Source organism: Crocodylus porosus, unplaced genomic scaffold (genome assembly GCF_001723895.1).
Source record: "Crocodylus porosus isolate Cpor-Errol unplaced genomic scaffold, CroPor_comp1, whole genome shotgun sequence".
Lineage (NCBI taxonomy): Eukaryota > Metazoa > Chordata > Crocodylia > Crocodylidae > Crocodylus > Crocodylus porosus.
In genome coordinates, this window is record NW_017728911.1 from 12,481,223 (window position 1) to 12,503,773 (window position 22,551).

At 41.9% G+C, this 22,551-nt stretch overlaps 1 protein-coding gene across 1 annotated transcript in view; it reads right to left on the reverse strand.

The window, feature by feature from the left end:
• The window catches only part of FAM189A1 (family with sequence similarity 189 member A1), a 431,966-nt gene that overhangs the window by 267,471 nt on the left and 141,944 nt on the right, over positions 1-22,551 (reverse strand). Inside the window, exon 2 of the mRNA XM_019533445.1 lies at positions 9,165-9,221. Within this exon, the coding sequence (XP_019388990.1) occupies positions 9,165-9,221 (57 nt within the window). The remainder of the gene's footprint in view (positions 1-9,164; positions 9,222-22,551) is intronic.

Genomic DNA, 22,551 nt, shown 5'->3' on the forward strand with positions numbered 1-22,551 from the left:
GCAGGCTCCTACCCTGGGGGTTTTTAAGAGGAGGTTAGATGAACACCTTGCTGGGGTCGTCTGACCCCAATACTCTTTCCTGCCATGGCAGGGGGTTGGACTAGATGATCTACTCAGGTCCCTTCCAACCCTAGAAACTATGAAAATGACACTGGTTACAAATAAGTGAGACATAGTTAGACATATTTATCTGAATTCAGGTGAAAGACAGGGTAGATCTGCACTTTAGAGTAACTAAATCACACATGTACAGCATAAGCTTTCATGAGCACAAGCTCACTTCATCAGATGCTGTCAACACCGTGCATCGACTAAATGCACAGAGCAGGGTACCAACAGTGTATCCATCCTGGAGGAGACCTCCAGGACTGTGGAGGAAGAAATGCCAGACGTGGCAATATAGGAGAGAGAGGATCTGGACACCCAAGAGGGTGGAAGCTAGAAGTTTGTGACTTTTGGCAGCAAGCAGAGATCTTCACCTCCACCTGCAGTGCTTCACTTGGAGAACAGATATGCAGTCCTATCAGCAGAGAGGGAGGAGCATGTTCCATCAGTGGAGGAAGACAAACCAGGCCTCATCAAGGTGGGAAGGATCAAGAAGATAGCCAACAAGAAACAGCAACAGGTGGTGGTGGTTGGAGACTCGTTTCTCATTTCTGCGGGGGAAGGAGTGAGCCATCTCCCAACCTGACCTGTGTCATAGTTTTGTAGTAGTTAGGGGTGAGAAGGGACCTAAATATGCTCCACTGGCTGGAGCAAACACTGGGATCACATGACCCCAGACAGGTGTTCATCCAACCTCTTTTTGAATTTACTCAAGATAGGAGCAAGAACCATTTCCCTAGGAAGTTGGTTGCAGATCCTAGCCACCCTAACAGTGAAAGAGTGCCTCCTAATCTCCAACCTGTACCTATTCTCCAGCAGCTCTGGCCATTGTTCCTCATCACCCCAGGCGCTGCTGGGGGGGAATAGGACCCTTCCTATTTGCTGCTAATCTCCCCTAATGAGTTTGTAGGCATCCACCAAATCCCCCCTCAGCTTCCATTTACTGATGCTGAACAGCTTCAGGTCCCTCAGCCTCTCCTCATAGGGCCTGCCGTGTTGCCCTCCAACCAAGCGGGTTGCCTTCCTCTGAACCCTCTCAAGACAGGCCACATCCTTCTTAAAGTGTGGCGCCCAAAACTGGACGCAGTACTCCAATTGAGGCCAGACCAATGTAGTGTAGAGGGGGAGTATCACCTCTCTGGACCGGCTTGAGATGCATCTTTGGATGCACGAAAAGGTGCGGTTGCCTTTGCTGGCTGTGGTCTGGCATTGGCAGCTCATGTTCATCTTGGAGTCAATAATGACTCCAAGATCCCTTTCCACCTCTGTGCTCTCAAGGGGGGAGCTCCCCAGCTTGTATGTATGCTGTGAATTCCTTCTCCCAAGATGCAGCACCCTGCATTTATCTACACTGAAGCCCATCCTATTGCCATCCGCCCACTTCTGTAGTCTGTCTAAATCAAATTGCAGCCTCTCTCTCCCTTTGAGCATGCCTACCTGTCCCCACATCTTGGTGTCATCGGCCCCAGGACCAAGCCCTGGGGGACCCCACTAGTCACATCCCGCCAGGTCGAGTACAACCCATCCACCACCACTCTCTGGGTGTGCCCCATCAGCCAATTTCTGACCCATCCAACTGTGTAGGCATCAGTGCCACAGTAGCTCAATTTATTAATGAAAATGGGGTAAGAGACAGTGTCAAAGGCCTTCTTAAAATCTAGAAAGACTAAGTCAATGGTGACACCATCATCCAGGGATTTAGTTACCTGGTCATAAAAAGCCATCAGGTTGGTCTGGGAAGACTTGCCTTTGATGAACCCATGTTGATTTCCTCTGGGCACGATCTCCCTGCTGGCCCCTCACAGATGTAATCCTTGATAATTTTTTCAAGGATTTCCCCCAAGACCGATGTGAGGCTTATGGGCCAATAGTTTCCTGGGTCCTCCTTTCTCCCTGTCTTATAAATGGGGACCACATTAGCTAGTTTCCAATCTCCAGGCAACTGACCTGTGGACCATGATCACTCGTACAGCCAGGCCAGGAGCACAGCAATGACCCCCCACCAGCTCTCTCAATATCTGTGGGTGGAGGGCATCAGGGCCCACAGATTTAAAAACATCCAACCCTTCCAGAAGATCCATAACTACTTCTGTGCAGACCCGAGGCCTGGCAGTGCTATCCCCAAGATTGCCCCTATCTGTTGTAGGAGAGCTGTCCTGGTCCTGTCCAAAAAAACAGAGGCAAAGAACTTGTTAAAAATTTTGGCTCTCATCTGAGGTAGCCACAAGATTACCATTTGAGTCTAACAGGGGCCCTACATTACGCGGGGCTCTCTTCTTACTCCCAGTGTATTTGAAGAAGGACTTGTTGTTGTCCTTAATCCTGGTTGCTAGCCTGAGCTCCAGCCCTGCCTTGGCCTTCCTAATGGCCCTCCTATACTCACAGGCCAAGGAGTAATCCTCCTTGGTGATGGCCTCTCTCTTCCACCAGGTGTATGCCTCCCTTTTGGCCCTCAGGCATTCTCGAATGTCTTTGCAGAGCCACGGGAGTTTCAGAGCACTAGATGGCAACTTGGGTAGCAGTGACCACAAGATGATAGAGTTCTGAATCTTGAGCAAAGTAAGAATGGAGAGCAGCAAAGTAAGGACCCTGGACTTCAGAAAAGCAGACTTCAACTCACTCAAGGAACTCATGGGCAGGATCCACTGGGAAGCCAGTCTGAGGGGAAGAGGTGTCCAGAAGAGCTGGCTGTATTTTAAAAGAAGTCTTACTGAGAGTACAAGAACAGGAAGACTAGCAAGTGTGGCAGAAGACCAGCTTGGCTTAGCAGAGAATTCTTCAGTAAACTAAGTCAAAAAATGAAGCTTGTAAGAAAGGAAACTTGGACAAATATCTAGGGAAGAATATAAGAGCATTGCTTTTGCATGCAGGGATGAAGTCAGGAAAGCCAAAGCACAATTGGAGTTGCAGCTAGCAAAGAATATGAAGGGTAACAAAAAGGGTTTCTACAAGTATGTCAGTAGCAAAAGGGCCCCTTACCGAATGGGGGAAGCAACCTTGTAACAGAGGATGCAGAAAAGGCTGAAGTGCTCAATGCCTTTTTTGCCTCAATTGTCACAGGCAAGGTCAGTTCCCAGACTACTGTACCTGGCAGCACAGTTTGGGGAGGAGATACATAGCCCTCACCGGTGAAAGAACAGGCTAGGAACTACTTAGAAAAGCTGGATGTATACAAGTCCATGGGGCCAGATGGGATGCACCTGAGGGTGCTGAGGGAGTTGACTGATGTGATTGCAGAGCCATTGGCCATCATCTTTGAAAACGCATGGTGATCAGGGGAGGTCCCGGATGATTGGAAAAGGGCAAACATAGCGTACATATTTAAGAAAGAGAAAAAGGAGGATCTAGGGAACTGCAAACCAGTCAGACTCACCTCAGTCCATGAAAAAATCATGGAGCAGATCCTCAAGGAATCCATTTCTAAGCACTTGGAAGAGAAAAAGGTGATTAGGAACAGTCAGCGTGGATTCACCAGGGACAAGTCATCCCTGACCAAGTTGATTGCCTTCTATGATGAGATGACTAGCTCTTGTGAATGTGGGGAGACCAGTGGATGTGGTATACCTTGATTTTAGCAAGGCTTTTGACAGAGTCTCCTACAACATTCTCGCAGGCAAGCTAAGACAAGCTGGTCTGGGGAAAGTGTGGGAAGCTGTGGTTGCTCTACTCCTGCTCACAGAAGGAAAGAAGTAGTGGGAAAAGATTCCCTGGGCTTCCCCAGACTGGGAACATCCCAGAACAGGGACCTACAGCTCTGTTAATACCTCTTGGGGGAAACTGATTGGTTTTGCTCCCTGCATAACAAGGTAAAAGCTGGCACCCTCAGTCCTGAGTGGGCTTTGACACCATGTCTTAGTAAAAAATATGTTAACTGGCCAGATGACCTAGAAGATAATCCCAACAGGTCCAAATGGACATTTAGCACGTTGCAAACATTTTGGAAAACTGTTCGGAAAATAGCTAATACTACTAAACACCTAAACAATTAATTAACAGATCTGAAAGATTGATTCAATCTTCAATCTTCAAAAATACCATGTTCCATGCAGATGTGCTACAGAACATAATACATTCTTTTAAACGTCTAATTATAGCCGGCAAAGAAACGAAATGCATTTATAAAATAACTTCCATTAATCATATTTACTATTTTCTTAAATAATAAATTGCCAAAAAAGTGCCCAGTGTAAAAATATAATTATGATTAATAAATGAAATTATACCCCCATAAATTATTCTCAGTGTAGACCAAAAATAAAAGAGGTATAAGAAAATCAAAATCCCAAAGCCTCTCATCCCAGTATATTGGTAAGTAACAGTAAAATATGTGCTTAAAAGATTTTTAAGTAAGAAAATAATTTCATTTTTCCTATTTCTTTCCTGTCATGGGTCAAATTCATCCCTTGTCCACAAAGTTAAAGCAGGACTGATTTTGGACAAAAAAAATCTTCTGATACCTAGAACCATAAAACTAGTAGGTAACTAAGTACAGTTCAGTTTTGGTATTAATAATGTACATCAGTAACAACCATCTTTTTGTTTAAAGACTACCAATTAATTTGATTCATGCTGCAATATTATGTATTCAATATACCATAATGCAGCTATAAATTAAACTCACTCATACTTGACAAGATTAAAATATGCTATACTTAAAATTAATAATTTCAACTATACCCAGATTTCCCACAATTATTTATAGTAATAATTTGTTATAAATGCTGTAATTGTCTAAATATCACCAAAATACATTTGTATTTCATTGTTATAGTAAAAATAGCAATCCATATGCCTTTGTTCTTCTAGAATAAAGAAGATATAAAGGATAATAATATTCTGGTCTGTGTCTGGTCTATGTCTGCATTTGATACCACCTTGTTTTGCACACTAAAAATATTATGATTCCTTATTAGTGAGCATATAAAGAGGGGGGAAAATATCATCATCAAGACAACTTATTAAATGTGATTTTGAAATCCCAAAGCTTTTGTACTTCATGTTTACAAATATTATTAAACATAATGCTACAAGGTAAGCTGTCCCCAAAGGCTTTTTTTGGATCCTGTAAAGTTGTTGCAAATACATTACTAATTGCACGACAAATTGAACACGATTATGAAATGCACGTATTCTCATATAAAAATTAGGATTCTCTTTTGATACAACATAAAATCCAAACTGTTTAGCATAATCAGTAAAAAACAGAATAAATGGATATGCTGTTTGGACAACATTACAGGTCAATATCCTACCCATTCTGCTGTTGCCAACAATTTGGCATGACCTACTATATATTATCTAGAAGGCAGTAGATACAAACTTGAAGCAGCTGGCCTTGCCCTTAAGTAAACTGACATTCACAACAGTTTCAACCTATAAAGAAAAATAATTCAATAAATCTGGTTTTGACAAGGAACTTCTTTTTGCTTTTTTATCTTTGAATTTCCCACTCTAGACTTTAATAAGTATTCCATCTCAGTTTCCTATTTAGGTTATTTCTTCCTATGAACATTTAACAAGCCATTGACTTGAAAGAAAAATATTACCCTCATGATAAATCTATTTTCCATTTTTTTTAATAAAAAGCTCAAATTCCTTTATTAGAACAGAATTCTACTGAATAATAATACCTATTATTTCACTCCTTTTAAGTGCTTAAAATATGAAGGCTGTACTTTTAATACAATCTACTAAGAAAGGTATGCTCATTTTGATGATGGCCATGATCTTGACTACAGCGAGTCCCCAAAGAGAATTTACAATGAATTTCTAAATAAATTATGAGCACCAGTACATTTATGTTAATTACATTAACCTTGAATTTGCACAAGCTGTTATCATTATAAAGTTAAAAAAAAAAATTCTGAGGTTTTGGGAGAAAACCCACCAGACTTTCTAGAAGCAGCGTCAAAGGTTACTGTAATTTACACACTTTGCTGGTACTGCATATAAGGAACAAGAAAACAAAATTTCTTACAAATGAGCAGCAAGTTGTTACATTGTTGGGAATAGTATCTACAGTGCTAAGCCAAAGGGATAGGAGAAACAGTAATAACAGAACAGTAATAACAAAAGGGAACAGAACAGAACAAAATGTATATGCAACAGCAAATGCTTAGGTGCACGTTAATAAGTATTTCTCCCTGGTTCTAAGAAGAAAAACTAGTTAACATAGAGAAAATATCGTTTTAAGGTACCTTCTTACCTTGATACCAGTCAGCAAAGCATCAGTGAAAATTAAACAAAAAATGTTGGCCAAAATATGAAAAAGTGCTTGATATCTGGTTTTGTTCCCCTGTATATGTTACATTTATGCTGTGATTGATGTATTACTTGCAATGTAAATGGCAAGGGTGCTACATGTGCACTGAATTTAAGGTGCCATAAAATGGCAAACCAGTCATAAAACTGTTCTATAGATCTTATGGATAGCTTGTATGCTTCCTTAAATTGAACGTGTGACCGGTATGCATCACAATCAGTGGATTGTTGGCCTCAGAACACACTGGGGCAGGTTCCAGACCCAATGGCATCCTATGGTCAGAATCAACAGTTGCCTCAAGCCTGAACCTGTGAGAAACTAGCTTTCCATTTGCCAGTGCAGGGGGAGCCTGGGATCATTATATCTCCAACACATGTGTCATGGCAGGAGGCATGACAGTTGGGATCAGGAATCAGATCCCCTGGCACCTTTACATGAACATGTTGCAGAGGCCTCAGACTTAACTGTACTCAGAATGTATTGCACTCAGTAGAGGAGCAGAGAGACACAAAAATGAAATCCGTATTCAGTGTAAGCAGAACAAGAAAAAGCCAAGATAAGTTTCCTTAATATTGAATAAAAAAATATTTTCTTGATTCATAGCAACAGATTTTATATCTCGGCATACATATTATGAGTATTAAAAGATATTTCCCTACACTTATATGAGTTATGGACACACAAATAATAAACAGAGACATAAAACCTTTTATACCTGCAATGCTAATAAAAAGATAGTACAGAATATAGGCTCTGGAGCACCTGCTTGCCTTACCTGGTTACGGAGAGGCAACTTGGGAAATTTCAGGGTGCCTCTCCATAAGCAGAGAAGCTGGGGTTCCCTACTCAGCCAGACCTGTCCCCACAAATCACAGAAATAACTCTGGGTAAGTGAGGAAGTGACCTGCTTTCCTTGGTCAGTGAGACCTGTCCCCTGCCCCCTGCAATGGTCAAAAGCCCCGTTGTTTCCTCCTTTGCCAGATTCACTCCTGCAACCAGAGGATGGAGAGGTCTGGCTAAATTGGGCTCCTAGATTACATTGCATCTTGTCCCACACCACCAAGCACAGGACAAGGAGTGATGTGCATTTCACCCAATTAAGTAGATCAGCTGTGCCACAACACATCACAGCATAGTTGATCTGCTTCATTCATCAATGTCTATTTCTAACCTGCGTCTCAGTTCCTGGGCAAGTGCCATAACCATGACATTACTAGGGCTGAAATATGAGCGTGTCTTTCTCACAAACTCCACCACAGCTGATTCAGGCTGGACATAAGAAAGAACTTCTTCACTGTCTGAGCCCCCAAAGTTTGGAATAGACTGCCACCAGAGGCAGTTCAAGCATCCACTCTGAATGGTTTCAAGACACATTTGGATGCTTATCTTGCTGGGATCCTATGATCCCTGCTGACTTCCTGCCCCTGAGGTACGGGCCTGAGCTCAATAATCCTCCAGGGCCCCTTCCAGCCCAAATGTCTATGAAATCATCCTTATTTTGTTTTTATAGCATAGCGTTGTACCCTAACATCAGATTTTTCAAGATTTTGCTTTAATTTGCTCATTTTCCCAAAATGAATTTCTACATACAGTTAGTGGAGAGACTTCATGTATCACTTTGGTTCCTCTTTTCTTGACAGGATATCAAACTTAGTATAAGCAACATTCTGCTTGAGAAGCCAAAATATGGTCAATTATTCAGCTTCATGTACTATCCATTTTGGATTAAGTGTAGACTACTAAATGCCTTTTCAACTCATCAGAAAAACTAGACTTGCTGAATTATAAGCTGAAGGATCTAAAAAGTGAACTATTTAATATTTCATAGATGCCTCCTTTTCAAACCTTATATATAAAATACAATATAGAAACCTTTGTGGAAGTCTTTATTTAGTGACTTGTATTATATTTTTACATGACAAAAGCTACACATTCATTAAATCTATACCATTTGTCAATTAAATGGGGAAAATTGTAAAAAGAATGTGTTTCAAACATGTTATGTTCCCTGCTCATAGCATTTGACATTATTTATTATAGTATACACCCTGGCAGGAATATGCAACATGGTCCTGTTTCGCTGAAGTTTCTTTCTTTATAGTGAATTATTTGTGATAAAGCTCTCCCACATCTGCTCACTGGTTCTCTAACGCACATAACTGATGAGAATCATTCAGTTCATAAGCAATATCCAGCATAACAACATCACTTTTAGAATAATGCTAGTATAACAGTTTACTCACTGGAAACATTAAATAAGCAAGACAAACAACACCTAGAGCTTCCAGTAGGTTCTCTAAAGTCATATTTAAACATAATTTATAATATCAACAAAACAAATTTTGCAACAAAAACATACCAATATTCTGATAACGTTTCTCAAAGTTCCCAAAGTTATTTTATAAATTCTCAGGCTAGTATGTGCAACACCTGTGAAATATTCAAAACACATTCCAAAATATTACTTAGCTCCAAGTTTGGTTGTAGATTACATTTCACTAAACTTGAGCAAAATTGAGCTTAGTCATGGACAAGCACTGAATATGAAATGTGCAGTTCACCTGATTTCCGTGCAAAACCTGGACCAACTCAATGGCTTTAACTGAGCTTCACTTTGAAACACAAAGTGACAATTCAGTAAATGAAACACACAAATACAAAACCACTTAAAAGTTTTAACACAAATTCCTATGAATCAAAATCACCAAGATGTATATTTGTCTCATATGGTTAACAACTCCGACACATTATGGAGCTACATGTTGCATGACAGGACCAAGAAAGTACTGTCACTTACCACAAGCGAGAGGGGTCTTTTCCATGAGACAACACCAATCAGTCCTGACAGAAGCACCTGAAATCAAATCAAAAGAATCACCAAAAAGGTACCAGTTTTATATCAATACTAAAAAACCCTGACTAATAATATTCTCAAGGCAAGAAACTGGTTCCCAGAGTGCTGGTACTGGAAGCTAGAATGTTGCAAGATTATTCTATTTCCAATACAGCTGAAAATAGGAAGTACTGTAAGTAGCAAGCAAAGCCTGTTTGTGTTGAAATTTGGATCTGCTTTCCAGACCAAATTCTTTCTGACACATTCACAGCAAGTTCTGAAACTCATTCTTTTACCAGACACTAAAGCATTACACTTTTACCAGTGTAAGTGATTGGAAACCAGTCTACACCTGTAATAGAAGTTTGGCACATATAGATTGGTTTAAAAATGGCAGAATACAGTCTCAGTTTTGCACCCCCACCAGAGGGTGAATGCATGTTCTGTTCCCTACCGACATAAACTATGCTGCTTACATAAAACCATGTAACTTAGATCATTTCCGCCACAGGATTTTTTAACGTCTGTACCTAACCTAATAAATCATATGATGTACTAAATCAGTGGTTCTACCAGGGGGCCATCTCAAGGCCAGTTACAATGTCAGTCTGCCCACCTGTCTAGGGCATATGATTTGTCTGCCACACCTTTGTTGTAACAAAAGAAGTTGTTATTAGGTGGGAGGCTGCCCCTTTAATACCCTAATGACAAAGGTGTATTACATGGCTCTGACCTTCCCCTGCCTCCTTCCAGTCATTTCACTACTTGCAGGTACTGGCCAATTAACCCTTAAAGCTGTTGTTCAGCCAACCTGCAGCTGTGGCGCTCTGCCTAGTCTGTAGGGCTTTCTGTCCAGGCTGCTTCTGCCCTTAAAGAAGCAGGCACATTAATGCCTTGCTACGGTGGTGCTCAACTTTTTGGCCACACTGGATGGATGAGTGGTGTGAGGTTGATCCACAGGATGGATCAGGCACTGCCACCTGTATTTGCCAGGCCCTGCCCTGATAGGCCCCATGTCACTTCACTAAGCACCACTCCAATTGACCCCATGCTGCTCCATGCTGATAGGATCAGCCTCATACTGGCTGGATCAGTTTCATGCCACCTCACATCCCATTCCAGGAAACAGAGCCATGTTATTCAGCCTGCGGGACTCCCAGTGTCCAGAAATTTAGCAGCAGGGGAGTGGCAATTAATGCTGTCCCTGTTCCCTTGCCACTGAATATCCAGCACCACAAGAAGCCCCACAGGCCAGACGATACAGCTCTGTGGGCCTGGGGTTGAGTATTCCTGTAGTATTTTATAAATATGTTCAGTGCCAAATGAGAAGTGTTAAAATAAGATTTTTTTACATCACTGGACTAGTTTTACAGTGGTCTTCAAGTACAAATCAATAAACCAACAGTAGATGGAAAGTAATCCTAACATATTTTGATATCTAACATGCCCTCCTATTTATTTGCTATTCAGTAGTGTCCATCAAAAAGCTCTCTCAACAAGCTAAAATGTCCAGTCACTCATGTCGTGTAGCTCAGTTGTTTAGACATAAACAGCTGTGGACCTAACTTTGTTATAAGAATAACCCTGGCCTTAAATTATGCCATTACTTATTTGGAATTATGAAAGCCTTTTGTTGTACCCCAAGAAAAAGACGCCTACAGGATGTCTCCTTATTCAAGTGACCGACATTTACTAGGCAGTGACCTGACAGCTAAGACACTAACCGATTTAAGGGTTAGTCCTTAAATCACCGTAGGGAGCCTTAATCACACATGGCAAGGGTAGGGATGAAGGGGGACAAGGCATATTTTATAAAGCGTACCTTCAGAAACTGAAAATACCCCAAAGGACTAAAATTTGCAGGTCTTACTTTGCACATTGAACAGAAAAGGGAAGGGAGAGACAAAGAAAGAGGCCATTGTCCCCTTATCCGGAGTTGCTGAAATGGAAAGAATAGCATGTTCAGCACTTGATCCTCTCACCTGCACCAGACCCAGCAGGCTGAGGGAGCTGCTGCAATCCTGTGCACAACCACTCAGTTGTCAAACTCTCTGGGAGCAACCACTGGCAGCTACCTCAAGTTAATCATAAGGATGGCAAATTCCCACCACCACACTATGGCTAGAAACAGATTCTGCATTTGTCCCAAGGCCAGTTGTGCCTGTGTTTGTCCTGAAATATAAAGTCCCAGGATTGTAAAAACATTTACTCAAGAGTAAATTGGATGCTTATCTTGCTGGGATTCAACAGTAAATTGGATGCTTATCTTGCTGGGATCCTATGACCCCAGCTGACTTCCTGCCCTTTGGGCAGGGGGCTGGACTCAATGATCTCCCGAGGTCCCTTCTAGCCCTAATGTCTATGAAATCTATGAAATTGTCCTTCCAACCTGGGTTTAGTGAGTAGCTGAATGCACTTTCACTTTTCTGCCACTGATTCAGTGATGCAGTCCTGAGAAAACCATTCATATGCACTTCAAGATGTCCCTGGACAAACTGTTAACACTTCTTATCCCATTAAACTTTTTTAGGGTTTGTCCCAGGACAACAGACATGGATGTCTGAATGACAGCACTTTGTCCTGGGAGAAAATATTTCTCTGAGGACAAACGCAACATATCCAGGCATGACATGCATTTATTATGTAAGTTGAAAAGGAACACTTTTAGCAATGTTCTGAAGTATTTTACTGGGGATTCCCCATACAGGTAGAGTTGATTTATTTAATGGTGTAAGGGTAAAAATGTATCAGAACTACCTTTGGGCTTCTATCCTGGGGTCAAGACCAAGACCTCAAAGACCTTTGTAGTAAGTAGCATAACTGAGGTTGGGGTGGGGGGATTGGAGGGAGAAAGGCACCATCACCAGGTGCTGATTCAGAGGGGGCCACCAAGGAAGCCCACACTGCCGCCACCACCACAGCATCCCTGCACAAGGAGAAAAGTGCTTACTTTCCTGTTCCCCGCCATGCTGTCCATGGCACCAACATTTAAGTTATACTACAGCTTGTCATGTTAAAAGCAAGTGCTGGTATCTACCAGGAAGTGGGATATTCTGACCCCATGACATATAGCACTGCTTTAGTGATATGACATAAAAGTTTAAAGCTGTAACTTTTTAATCACACAGTATGATGCTGATGTACATGTGACCTGTGACTTGGGCAGAGCAAATTTTTGGTATAGGTAAGAATCCCATTCTGAAGGCAAGGAGGTAAAATATTTTGGCAGAATATGATTTTTTTGGTAGCTTTATTAAGACTTTTCAATGCAGGTGACAGTCCAGGGAAGATGGAGCAGTGAGCTGGTATGGTAGCAATAGTTGCAAGAGAGAATCCATTTGTTATATTTCAGCAATGTCACAGTTAATCTCTCTCTCTCTCTCTCTCTCTCTCTCTCTCTATATATATATATATACACACACACACACACATACATACAGACACACACACACACACACACACACACACACACAGGGAATGTGCATAAAGTATACATTTTGTACAAAATGGAGAACAATCTCTAAACTTAGGATGTCCTGACTTTCCATTATATATGACTCCTGCAACTTTTTTGCAGATAATCCCTTTTTTCCCCACAGACATTGCAAATTTGGCAGAAAGAAAACCCTGGGGCCAAAGAACGCCCTTTCCTTGTCCCATAAAATCGTGTTCAAAGTTATGTTCAGTTCAGTTACATCCACAGATACAGACTTCTGAAGTCTCAGTTTCTCTTGCATTGTCAGATGTATTTTGGGTATAATAATTATTATTATAAAAATATGAACGTTCTAATGCAAAGCTGGGTGTATGCCCAGCTCCTGCAGAAGCAGCTGCAACATGCATTGTTTTAGGAACAATGGGAACAGATAATCAGTTGTTTTGCAGTGGGGTACAAGGCAGACTGGATCTCTCCCAACCACTCTGCTGCTCATCCAATCTAGTTGATAACCCCTGGGGACATTGTGTGAATTTTTGAGGTTTGCCAGTTTAATTTGTTTTCAGGAGTTGGAAACACTGGCAATGGTTTATCTCCTGTTCTTGGAGTAGAACACAGAGTTCTTACTCCTTAGAAGGGAACAGAAAGATTGATCTAGTTTTTTGTGACCACACCTCAAATCCATCAGGGGGATTTCTAAGATGATACTATAGAATCATGTAATTCAAGATTATCATCATGTTTATGAATGAGGAAACAAAATTAGGGGTTTCTGGTCAAACCAAAATAGGCATTTCTTATCTTCTGTGTACCAGACTCTGCAAACTAAATAATATATTTTAAATCAATAATTTTAATTCTGAATGAAATCTTGTTCTCACTCAAGTCAACAGCAAACTTTACCTCCCCTACCTTCATAGACATCTGCGGAGAAAGTAGGTAGAAACACATAGGTAGCTTGTCATTAGTACCGATTATTAGTATGTGGTTACATAAGCAATTCAATATTTAGTAAAATAAAGTTGATGTGAATTGAATTTTTCATTACTATAAAGCAAAGAGCTAAAATAGACATGGAAATAAACCTAAATAAATACCCATTTTGGTTCAAATTCCAAGCTCAAGTATGCAAATAAAACTATGCCATAAGTCAAAGGGATGCATACATATTAATATCAAATGTGGTCCAAAAAAATTAAGACGACTTCTGAGACTCCCATAATTTGCTCATTCCACTTGTAATTATAAATCAAAGTTTAAATAATGAAACTACCCAATGAACTAACTACAAATACGTGGCTAGAAAGATTTCTTGTTGTCCCGGGATCCGAAGAAGCCGGGAAAACTTACCAGAAGGACGGGCGGATGGCTTGGGGATTGTGCGGCGCGATGGGAAAGCACCGGCAGAGGACCCCGGGGACAGAGCCCGCTGAGCTGGAGCCCTGGAGGAGGGGGCAACCCTGATCGAGAGCCCGACAACGGGGACGATGTCCGATCGTGCGAGGAGCGACAGATCAGGTGAGCGATGAAGGATCGGGACAATCCAAGAAGAGTTCAGGGACTCTGAAGTAAGTTCTGCAATGGTGGGTGCAGGACTCACTGAAGAGGGGCAGAAGACCGAGAATCCCTGGGCTGAAGGGAGATCGGGGTGGGAACGCCGCCAAGACCCAGGGACGTCGGGTCAAGGATCAGGAGTGGGACAACTGGAGGGCTACTGAGGGCGGAATCCCTTCCCATCCTGTCCCAGGCTACTTAGGATCTGGTGGAGGGATAGCGATATAGTTAGTGACGACACAGGGGAAGAGCCGCACCGGGTGGAGGGCTTGTGGCGAGGGGTCGATAGAGGGTGCAGATTAGGCTCCAGTGTAGGTCATGGTAAGGAGGTCAACCGAAAGGTAGCAGCATAGTGGCATCCTACAGTCTGTGGGATTGAGTAAGTAAGCCATGGGAGAAGCTGGCGGAAGCAGCGAAGCCGGATCAGAGAAGCGGAGCTCAGAGGTGGCGGGAGGCCGGGGTGTAAGGGGTGGCGGAGCCCCGTGTGAAACCGGCAGGCCAAGCCTGGGCCACCAAGGGACCCGTGCACTAGCCCCGCCCCACTAAGGAAACACCAAGTCGTGGCAGGTGAGAGCAGGGTTTGGTGATGCAAGAGAAGAGCACCCACAGAGACAAACTGGTCTGGAAGGGGAATAGTTACCAATCGGGAAAACAGAGCTCCCTGGAGGGGACAAGAAGGCCCGTCGGTGACACTTGTTTATGCAATATTTTCATGCCAACATTCTGCACCATTATATATTAACTGCTCTATGTGTTCACTGAAGTTAAATGTATTAATGTGCTTGCTACACTACAAAACATTAACTTGCATACTCTGGACCAAAACATTTCATACTTTAACAATAACTACATTTAGTGGTATTTAAATCTCTCAAAGGTTTTACACAAGAAAAAAGCACAATGGAAAACACAGCTTTTTGACTATTCATTTAGCACCTGCACAGTCAGAAATTCCATGGAGTATTTGTTTTTATATTTATTGTTATCAGCTAAGCAAAGTACACATGCAACCTGGAAAAACCATTAAACGTTAGAAGATTAACTTAAATCAAGTTATGTATTCTACAACCAGTATGCAGATTAAAACAGCTGCAAGTAGGATATCATGGATAGCCTTACTATTCAAATTTTACTATGGCACTAAAGATTTTTGTATTTTGGCCAAAAACAGAAAAGTAGGGGTCTCTTTTACATTTAATTATAGTTACTTAAACTGCTAGGATAGCCTATTATTACTGAAATAATACGTCTCTGGGTTGATAATCCCATAATACATAAGTGATACATTAATACTAGGGCTGTCAATTAATTGTAGTTAGTGCACATGATTAACACATTAATTGGTTCTTGCATTAATTTTAACGCGTTAATCATGCACATGGTTTTGTAGCCCACACCCAGGCTCTGCTCCACTGCCTGCAGTCTGCCCAGCAAGGCAGCGGTGGCAATGCAGAGGACTTCAGAGCAGCTGCAGCAGGGAGAAGGAGAGGGAGGGGGCACGCACAGACACAGACACACACGAGCAGTCGTAGGCTGCATGCTACATGTGTGCCAGTAAGTCTGTGGAGGGAGAGGGGTGTGGGGGGGAAGATCAACCCCCCCATGATGAGGGAGGGAGTGGGACAGGGGTATGGGCAGGCACTAGGGTGAATGGGAACCCAAGGCTAGGGTAGGTCATGCAACAGAGCTGCGGATGGCTCATCCAGGGGTTTGGGGGGGCTCCCTGCCACAACACACCCCCTGGGGGAGGCATGTGGCCCCCAAGATTTGTGCACGGGGTGAAGGCAGGCTGCCCGCTGTGGGCTGCGGCTCTGTGCCCTGCTGCCATACCCAGGAAGCCGTGCAATGCCATGTTGTGCCTCCTGCCACCAGGCAGGCAGAAAATGTGTGGCATGGTCAATGCACAGTTCCAAGGGCAAAGGCAGCAGAGTGCAGAGCCCCAGCCCACAGTGAGCAGCCCACGCCTCTGTTGCGTGCACAGATCTGAGGTCACGTGTCCCCATGCCTCCCCCAGGGATGTGTACACCAACAGGGAGCCTCCTCTGCCTGACAAGATGCCCACAGCTCCGTCCCACGACTCGCCCCACCCCTGGGGCCCCGTTCACCCCAGCACCTGCTCCTGCCCCACTCCCTCCCTCACCACCCCTTTCCCTCCACAGACTTACCTGCTGGGCACTGTCTGTATATGTGTCTGTGTATGTCTGTCCCTCACTCCCAAGACACAGCCTCCCAGCCCTGCTGTTGCCCTTCACTCCTGACACACAGTACCCTGCATCCCGCCAGGGTGTGTGGGGACCTCCGTCACTGGACTCCAGATCTCACACACATACACCCACTGTCCTGCACATCTTCACAAATCCTCCACCCCGTACAAAAACCCCACCCCCGTCTCCCAACTATACAAAGTACCTGCATAGTTTTGAGTTTTTCTGTGCATAATTTTGTTCAGTCTAGTCTTTAAACAGGCCTTGGATATATTATCATAAATGTTCAAAGACTTTCCTTCTTTCATGCTAAGTAAAAACCAGGTCCAATCCAGTCCTTTAATAAGCTTTAGTTATCTTTCTTCTTGTCTCACTTCCACTAATACTTTACATTGCATTGATGTTTGTAATACTCCCAATATACAATTGCCAAATATGATGCAGCAACTGTAATTCTGATCACAGGAGATTCTTTCTTATTCTCAAATCTCTAAACCAAATTAATCCCATCCTTTAATGAATCTGGCAGGTTGAATTCAGCTCCTGGAAGAATTCTTAACTAAATCTATTGAGATTATGTAAAGATAGCTCCAATGGCAGGAGCCATCAGTGCATTAAGTGGTAGTGTTCACAACTAGTTAATTAGGAAACTAGAATTCAAAAAATAGGTCATAGCAACCCCTAGGATTTCATGAAGGAAATCAGCTTCATAAAATAATAATAATTTAATAATTTTAATAATAATTCTTAATAAGGATAATAAGCTTCATAATTCCCCCCCTCTTCCCTGGGCTCAGTCTTCCAGACACAAACATCAATACTGCTGTTTAACAACTTTGATCTGTAATCCTTTGAGCAGTTTTTGAATGAAACAAATACTATTCCAGTTTTGAACAAAGTAAATTAAAACAGTCAGTACTATGTAGCTTGGGTACCAGAAACAGCACAGTTGCATTTGCACAGTACTCCACCCAAGCTAGTTTACCCTGCTTTGATTAGCTTTGTGCACTGTAGACAAAGAACACTCAGAAATGCACATCCCTAAAAACTAACCCTAACTCTAGGGTGGGAGCCTTACAAGTGTATGTATTTCAATGTATTAAACAGCTATGAGCAGCATCTTATGTAGCAGGTGTCTACCCATGACTTAGTATCAAATGACCACTCTATCATATTTGAAAAAGGGCTAGACTTTGCAAAATGATTAACTGGTCTAAAGAAAAGAAACATGCCAGAATTTAGTATAGCTCCAACTCTTTTACTTTCTTAGATTGCAATTGAGCTAGTATAGCACAGGGAAGGAAACAGGCTCTTAGAATCAGTTCCAAGTTGCATTGAAGCCACTGGAGGCTGGGTCAGATCCTTGGGCAGTTGATTTGATTGAGACTAAAGCAATAAAGGGCAAAACCAACACTTCAAATTCCAGCTGGAAACCAAGAGAATACTTTGCACTCATGCAGCTGCCTAGTCAGAATGGAAGAGAAAGGCAAATGAACCTTGTAGTACCCTCACATCAATGTCCTAAAAGTATCAACATACCAACATCAATGGGAATCTGGCCTAAGAATATGGCATTATATCAGACTGTACTGTACCTTTGGAAAGCTTCTGCTTCTTATGGACCCAGTGTTGCCTCTTTTTCCCCAGAGAAATGAAAAAGTGTGAATGCAGAAGATTTCTGTAATTCTGGTGAACATGATGCACAAGCAATTTTACACCCTCATGGCATCTAAATATTTGTGCATTTTTTGAACACTGATGCACCTTACACCAGAGTGGAGAGATGACCAGTGCTCCCAGATTACTTAACACAGCACCTCACCACTACTTGGCAGAGGAACTAGTAACAGCTAGACACCGCAGAACAAATAGTGATGCAGGGATAGAAATGGTGGACTCAACACCTACACCGTTGTTTAATTTTTCTTGTCCCTGCCTCCCCTTCCTTTCCCAGCTGGAGCAAACAGCACAGAACAGCCCAGGGCTGGAAAGCATACTGGGATGCTAGGGGACTGTGATTTAATTTGAACAGAAGTTTCATAAACCAGTTTGACCCAAATCAGTTAAGTCTGATACTACAGTCAGCCAGGTTTATCAGTCAGTTTAACCAGTTTCTGCCATTTTCGAACTGGTTTATGTGCACTGAACTTCTGTTCTGTTACATGTTTAAACCAGTTTCTGATGACTTAAGCTGTGTGTACCTTCTGTCCCTAGCCCTAGAGTAAATATGTTGTGTGCCCAGGCCCCTTGACTTCTACATAATCCCAAAAGCAAAATAAGATTTGCATAAAGGACCACGATCTATAAATTATAAATTTACTTCATATATAGTGAAACTCCTGACTCTTAATAAACAGCTGCTTTGTTAATTAGATTGGTACACATGACAGACTTTTTAATATTCTTTTGCTATACTTAACATGCACAATTCTAAATATTTATTAGAAATTCTGTTGTTTAGTAGACATTAAGTTCATTTAGCCCCAATATTTCAGACCTGATTTCAAATGTAATATTGTGTGGAAATGCCACCTACATGTTCCTGAAACTTCTATTATTCCATCATTTAAAAAAAATACTAACTGAAACAATATTTTGAAGTGCATATTAATATAGTCTTGGTGAGCTTTCTTTAACAAATATTATTCCCATGGCAGCACATTCCTGCTGACTTCAATGATTCAGAGCCAGAAAAGTAAACAGAAGGCATCCATGGGGGCTTCTGTAGCATTAAAAATACAAAAATGTGTACTGGCTACTGCATTCCAGTGGGCAAATGAAATTCCCATCATCATTAATGAAAGCTGTGCTCATACATGGAGTGGGGACCTGGGTGGTATACAGGCTGAGAAGCATGGTTGACAGCCCAGAAATCACAACTTTGAGGTCATAGCAGAACTGAAAAAGAAAAAGGATCCATTGAGTGGATACTTTTACCTCAACATCTAGATACTAAGGCAAGATAAAAACTGTAGAAGATAAATTTATCTTTGAATCAAGGGACTGCGGACGACAGGAAACAGCCACAAAGATAGACTATTATTTAAAATGGTCAATATACTTTTGAGATCTGCAGGAACTCAATTTAATGGTGTCTATAAATTCAGTGTTCTGATTACGATATAGCATGTACTAGGTAATATATTCTGTTGTCATAATTTACATCACTTGCTACCTTGCCACCTCTCCCCTCAAACATCAAACATTCAACTTAACACCTCTTGTTTTGTAAATTATTCTTAAACTATAAAAACAATTTATTTGCTGATACAGAACATTATTTCCATTAAATTTGCATTACATGTAATGAAAACCCATCAAAGTAGAATTTATATGAACTAATTTACAGAGTCCTGTGGTCTTAAAACTATTGGAATTGCAATATTAACAGATTTTGTCTAGTGCAGTTGTTCTCAACCTTTTTTGCACTAGGACCCATTTGTAAACATCAATGGTCAGTCCAACCCAGTGCCCCTCAGTCCCAACCCACTGTCCCCAGGCCCCAGCTCCCAAGTGAATGGGACAAGGTGTGTGTGGGGCATGGGGAGCCCCCCAAGCAGTCCCTTACAGGTTATAACTCCGCCAGCCTGCAAGGGAAAAGCAACAGCTTCTCACATTTTTCTTTTTTAAAGGGGAATCTATTTTTTTAAATTTGTTGATCTATTTTTAAAGTTTGTTCATGACCCTTTCACATATTCTTGCAACCCACTTTTGGGTCACAACCCACAGGTTGAGAGACACTGATCAAGTGGACAAGCCACCCATACAACTGTGGATAATGCCATGCTATGGTGTTCTTATAAGTAATAGTAACAGCAGCCCCACATCCTAAGCAAGCTTTTCATAACACTTTTGATGCATTTTTCTCCCTGCTCACAGTTGGGTTTTTGGGGGGGGGGTTTTAATTGTAAGAGGCATAACATGTCAAGGTGCTGCACTTCATTTCTACAAATTTAACACTTGCGGTGTTTCAAATTTGTAACTGCCTATAGAAAACTAGACACTATTGAAACATATGGCCAAGTTAACAGCAGCCAGACAGCCTTCATGTAAAATATTACACACAATACCTCAAGCAATAATTATTCCTAGTGTTTGATTTAAAAGGTGTCACCAGCATATTACACCGCATATAACTACTTTCTTCCCAACTAAATTATTTAGGACCATGCCTTTTGTTTTTGGAGAAAGTTTTTCAAAACATAACTTGGATGGTCCTATTTCTGTTTAAGGTAACTCCTGAAGAGGGAATTAAGCCCCAATTCATAATGAGTTTAGGGAAAACTTTTGTTGGGGCTCACATAGGAGAAGACATAAAAAGTAACAAATAATATAAAAAGTAGATGCCTTGGAAAAAAATATTATCTAGCCCACATTTAATCTATTGTGCTAGATCCTCACGTTGGCTATTTAGAGTACTGTATGCCAACCAGAGTAATTTATAAGGTAACAATCAGTCCTTTCACTCTGCTATGTAATAGGTACCTGTATGTCATTAATGCATGCATTCAGAATGGTTCAAAGCAAAAAAAAAAAAACAATACAGGTAACAATATACCAAACTAATTGAAAGAACTACCAAATAAATAGGACTTCAACTGAATGTCAAGAACCGAAAGGAACTCTGCACTTCAAATCTATTTCTAGGGCAGGATTCATCTTACTAAATTATTCACTAATCTGATCCTTATCCCTCCCCCCAAATTCCCATTAGCCACAAGAGGAGAGCTGAAAAGTGTTGTGGTAAGTGCCATAGCTACTAAGAACTGACCTAAAGAGTGGGAGGGCCCTCTGTTTATATTTACATCCATGCAGCTGGGTTTTTCTATGTCTAAAGTTTCAGGACTCCCCTGGCAGGAACAATCCTAGGCAATTCTATTGTGCCTAGGTACTTCTGCAGCCAAAGCACAACCTACCCAAGCACACATAGAAGGGAAGTGTAGGCAACTGCAGCTATGTAAACTGTGTGTAAGTGCCAAAATTCACAGTTACACAGCTGCATAACTGCATAACTGTCACTTCAGTGCATGAAGATGAAACACAGTTTAGCCTTTGATCTCAGTAACAGGTGACCAGACGCTGAGACTTGCACTGAAACTGGTAAGGAATGCAAACAGGTGTTACCAAGCCCTTGGAATTTTGGTGCATGATTACTGTGGGTTACAACAGTGACTGGTATCATCACAAGCTTATTTATGGTTTAGGATAGGGATTTTAGGGAATCTAATCAATTTCAGATAAAGATGAGCATGTGTCTGTGCTTTGATCTAAAGGTCAGGTAAACTGTTACTGATGCATCATATTCTTTTATCAACCATCTCTAGTTATTTTTCAGGCACCACATTTTGCAGCAGAGGAAGTATGCCCAGTCCCTTCTGGTGGGTATTTATTTAGGAAGTATTAGCAAGACATTCTTAACCTTCATGCCTTATGAAAAATCCCAGGTAACCAAGCACTACTCTGATTCTTACAAGGTCTTTGCAATTTCTTTGCCAAGTATGCCAACGAGTCATAAGGCATCCCCATTTTAGGAACTGTCCTTTGGAGTTTAGTCAATTGACTGGTACCAGGATTGGCAAGGGATATTTCATGAAAAGAAAGGTATCAGGTAGCAGTTCAACATCTTTAGCAATGCCCTGGATGAGGGGGTGAAAAGCCCATTGGCCAAGTTTGCAGACGACACCAAGATATGGGGTTGTGTGGGCACACTTGCAGATAGGCTGCAGACAAAACAGACCTAGACAGGCTGGCATGTTGGGCAGAATGGAACCAGATGAGGCTCAACACAGAGCAATGCGAAGTGCTGCATCTGGGAAGGAAGAACCCCCAGCACACCTATAGGCTGTGCATTGCTAACCTGACCGGTACTACAAATGAAAGGGATCTGGGGGTAACAACAGACCCCAGCATGAATATGAGCCAGCGATGTGACACAGTAGCTGCTAGGACCAATAAAACTCTGGCATGCAGCAATTGATGCATCTCCAGTAAAACCAAAGAAGTGATTATTCCGCTTTACTCAACATTGGTGCAGCCACAGCTGGAGTACTGCGTCCAGTCCTGGGTGTTGCACTTCAACAAGGACGTGCTAAAGCTCGAGAGGGTCCAGAAAAGAGCCACCCGCATGATCAGGGACTTGCATGGCAAGCCATATGAG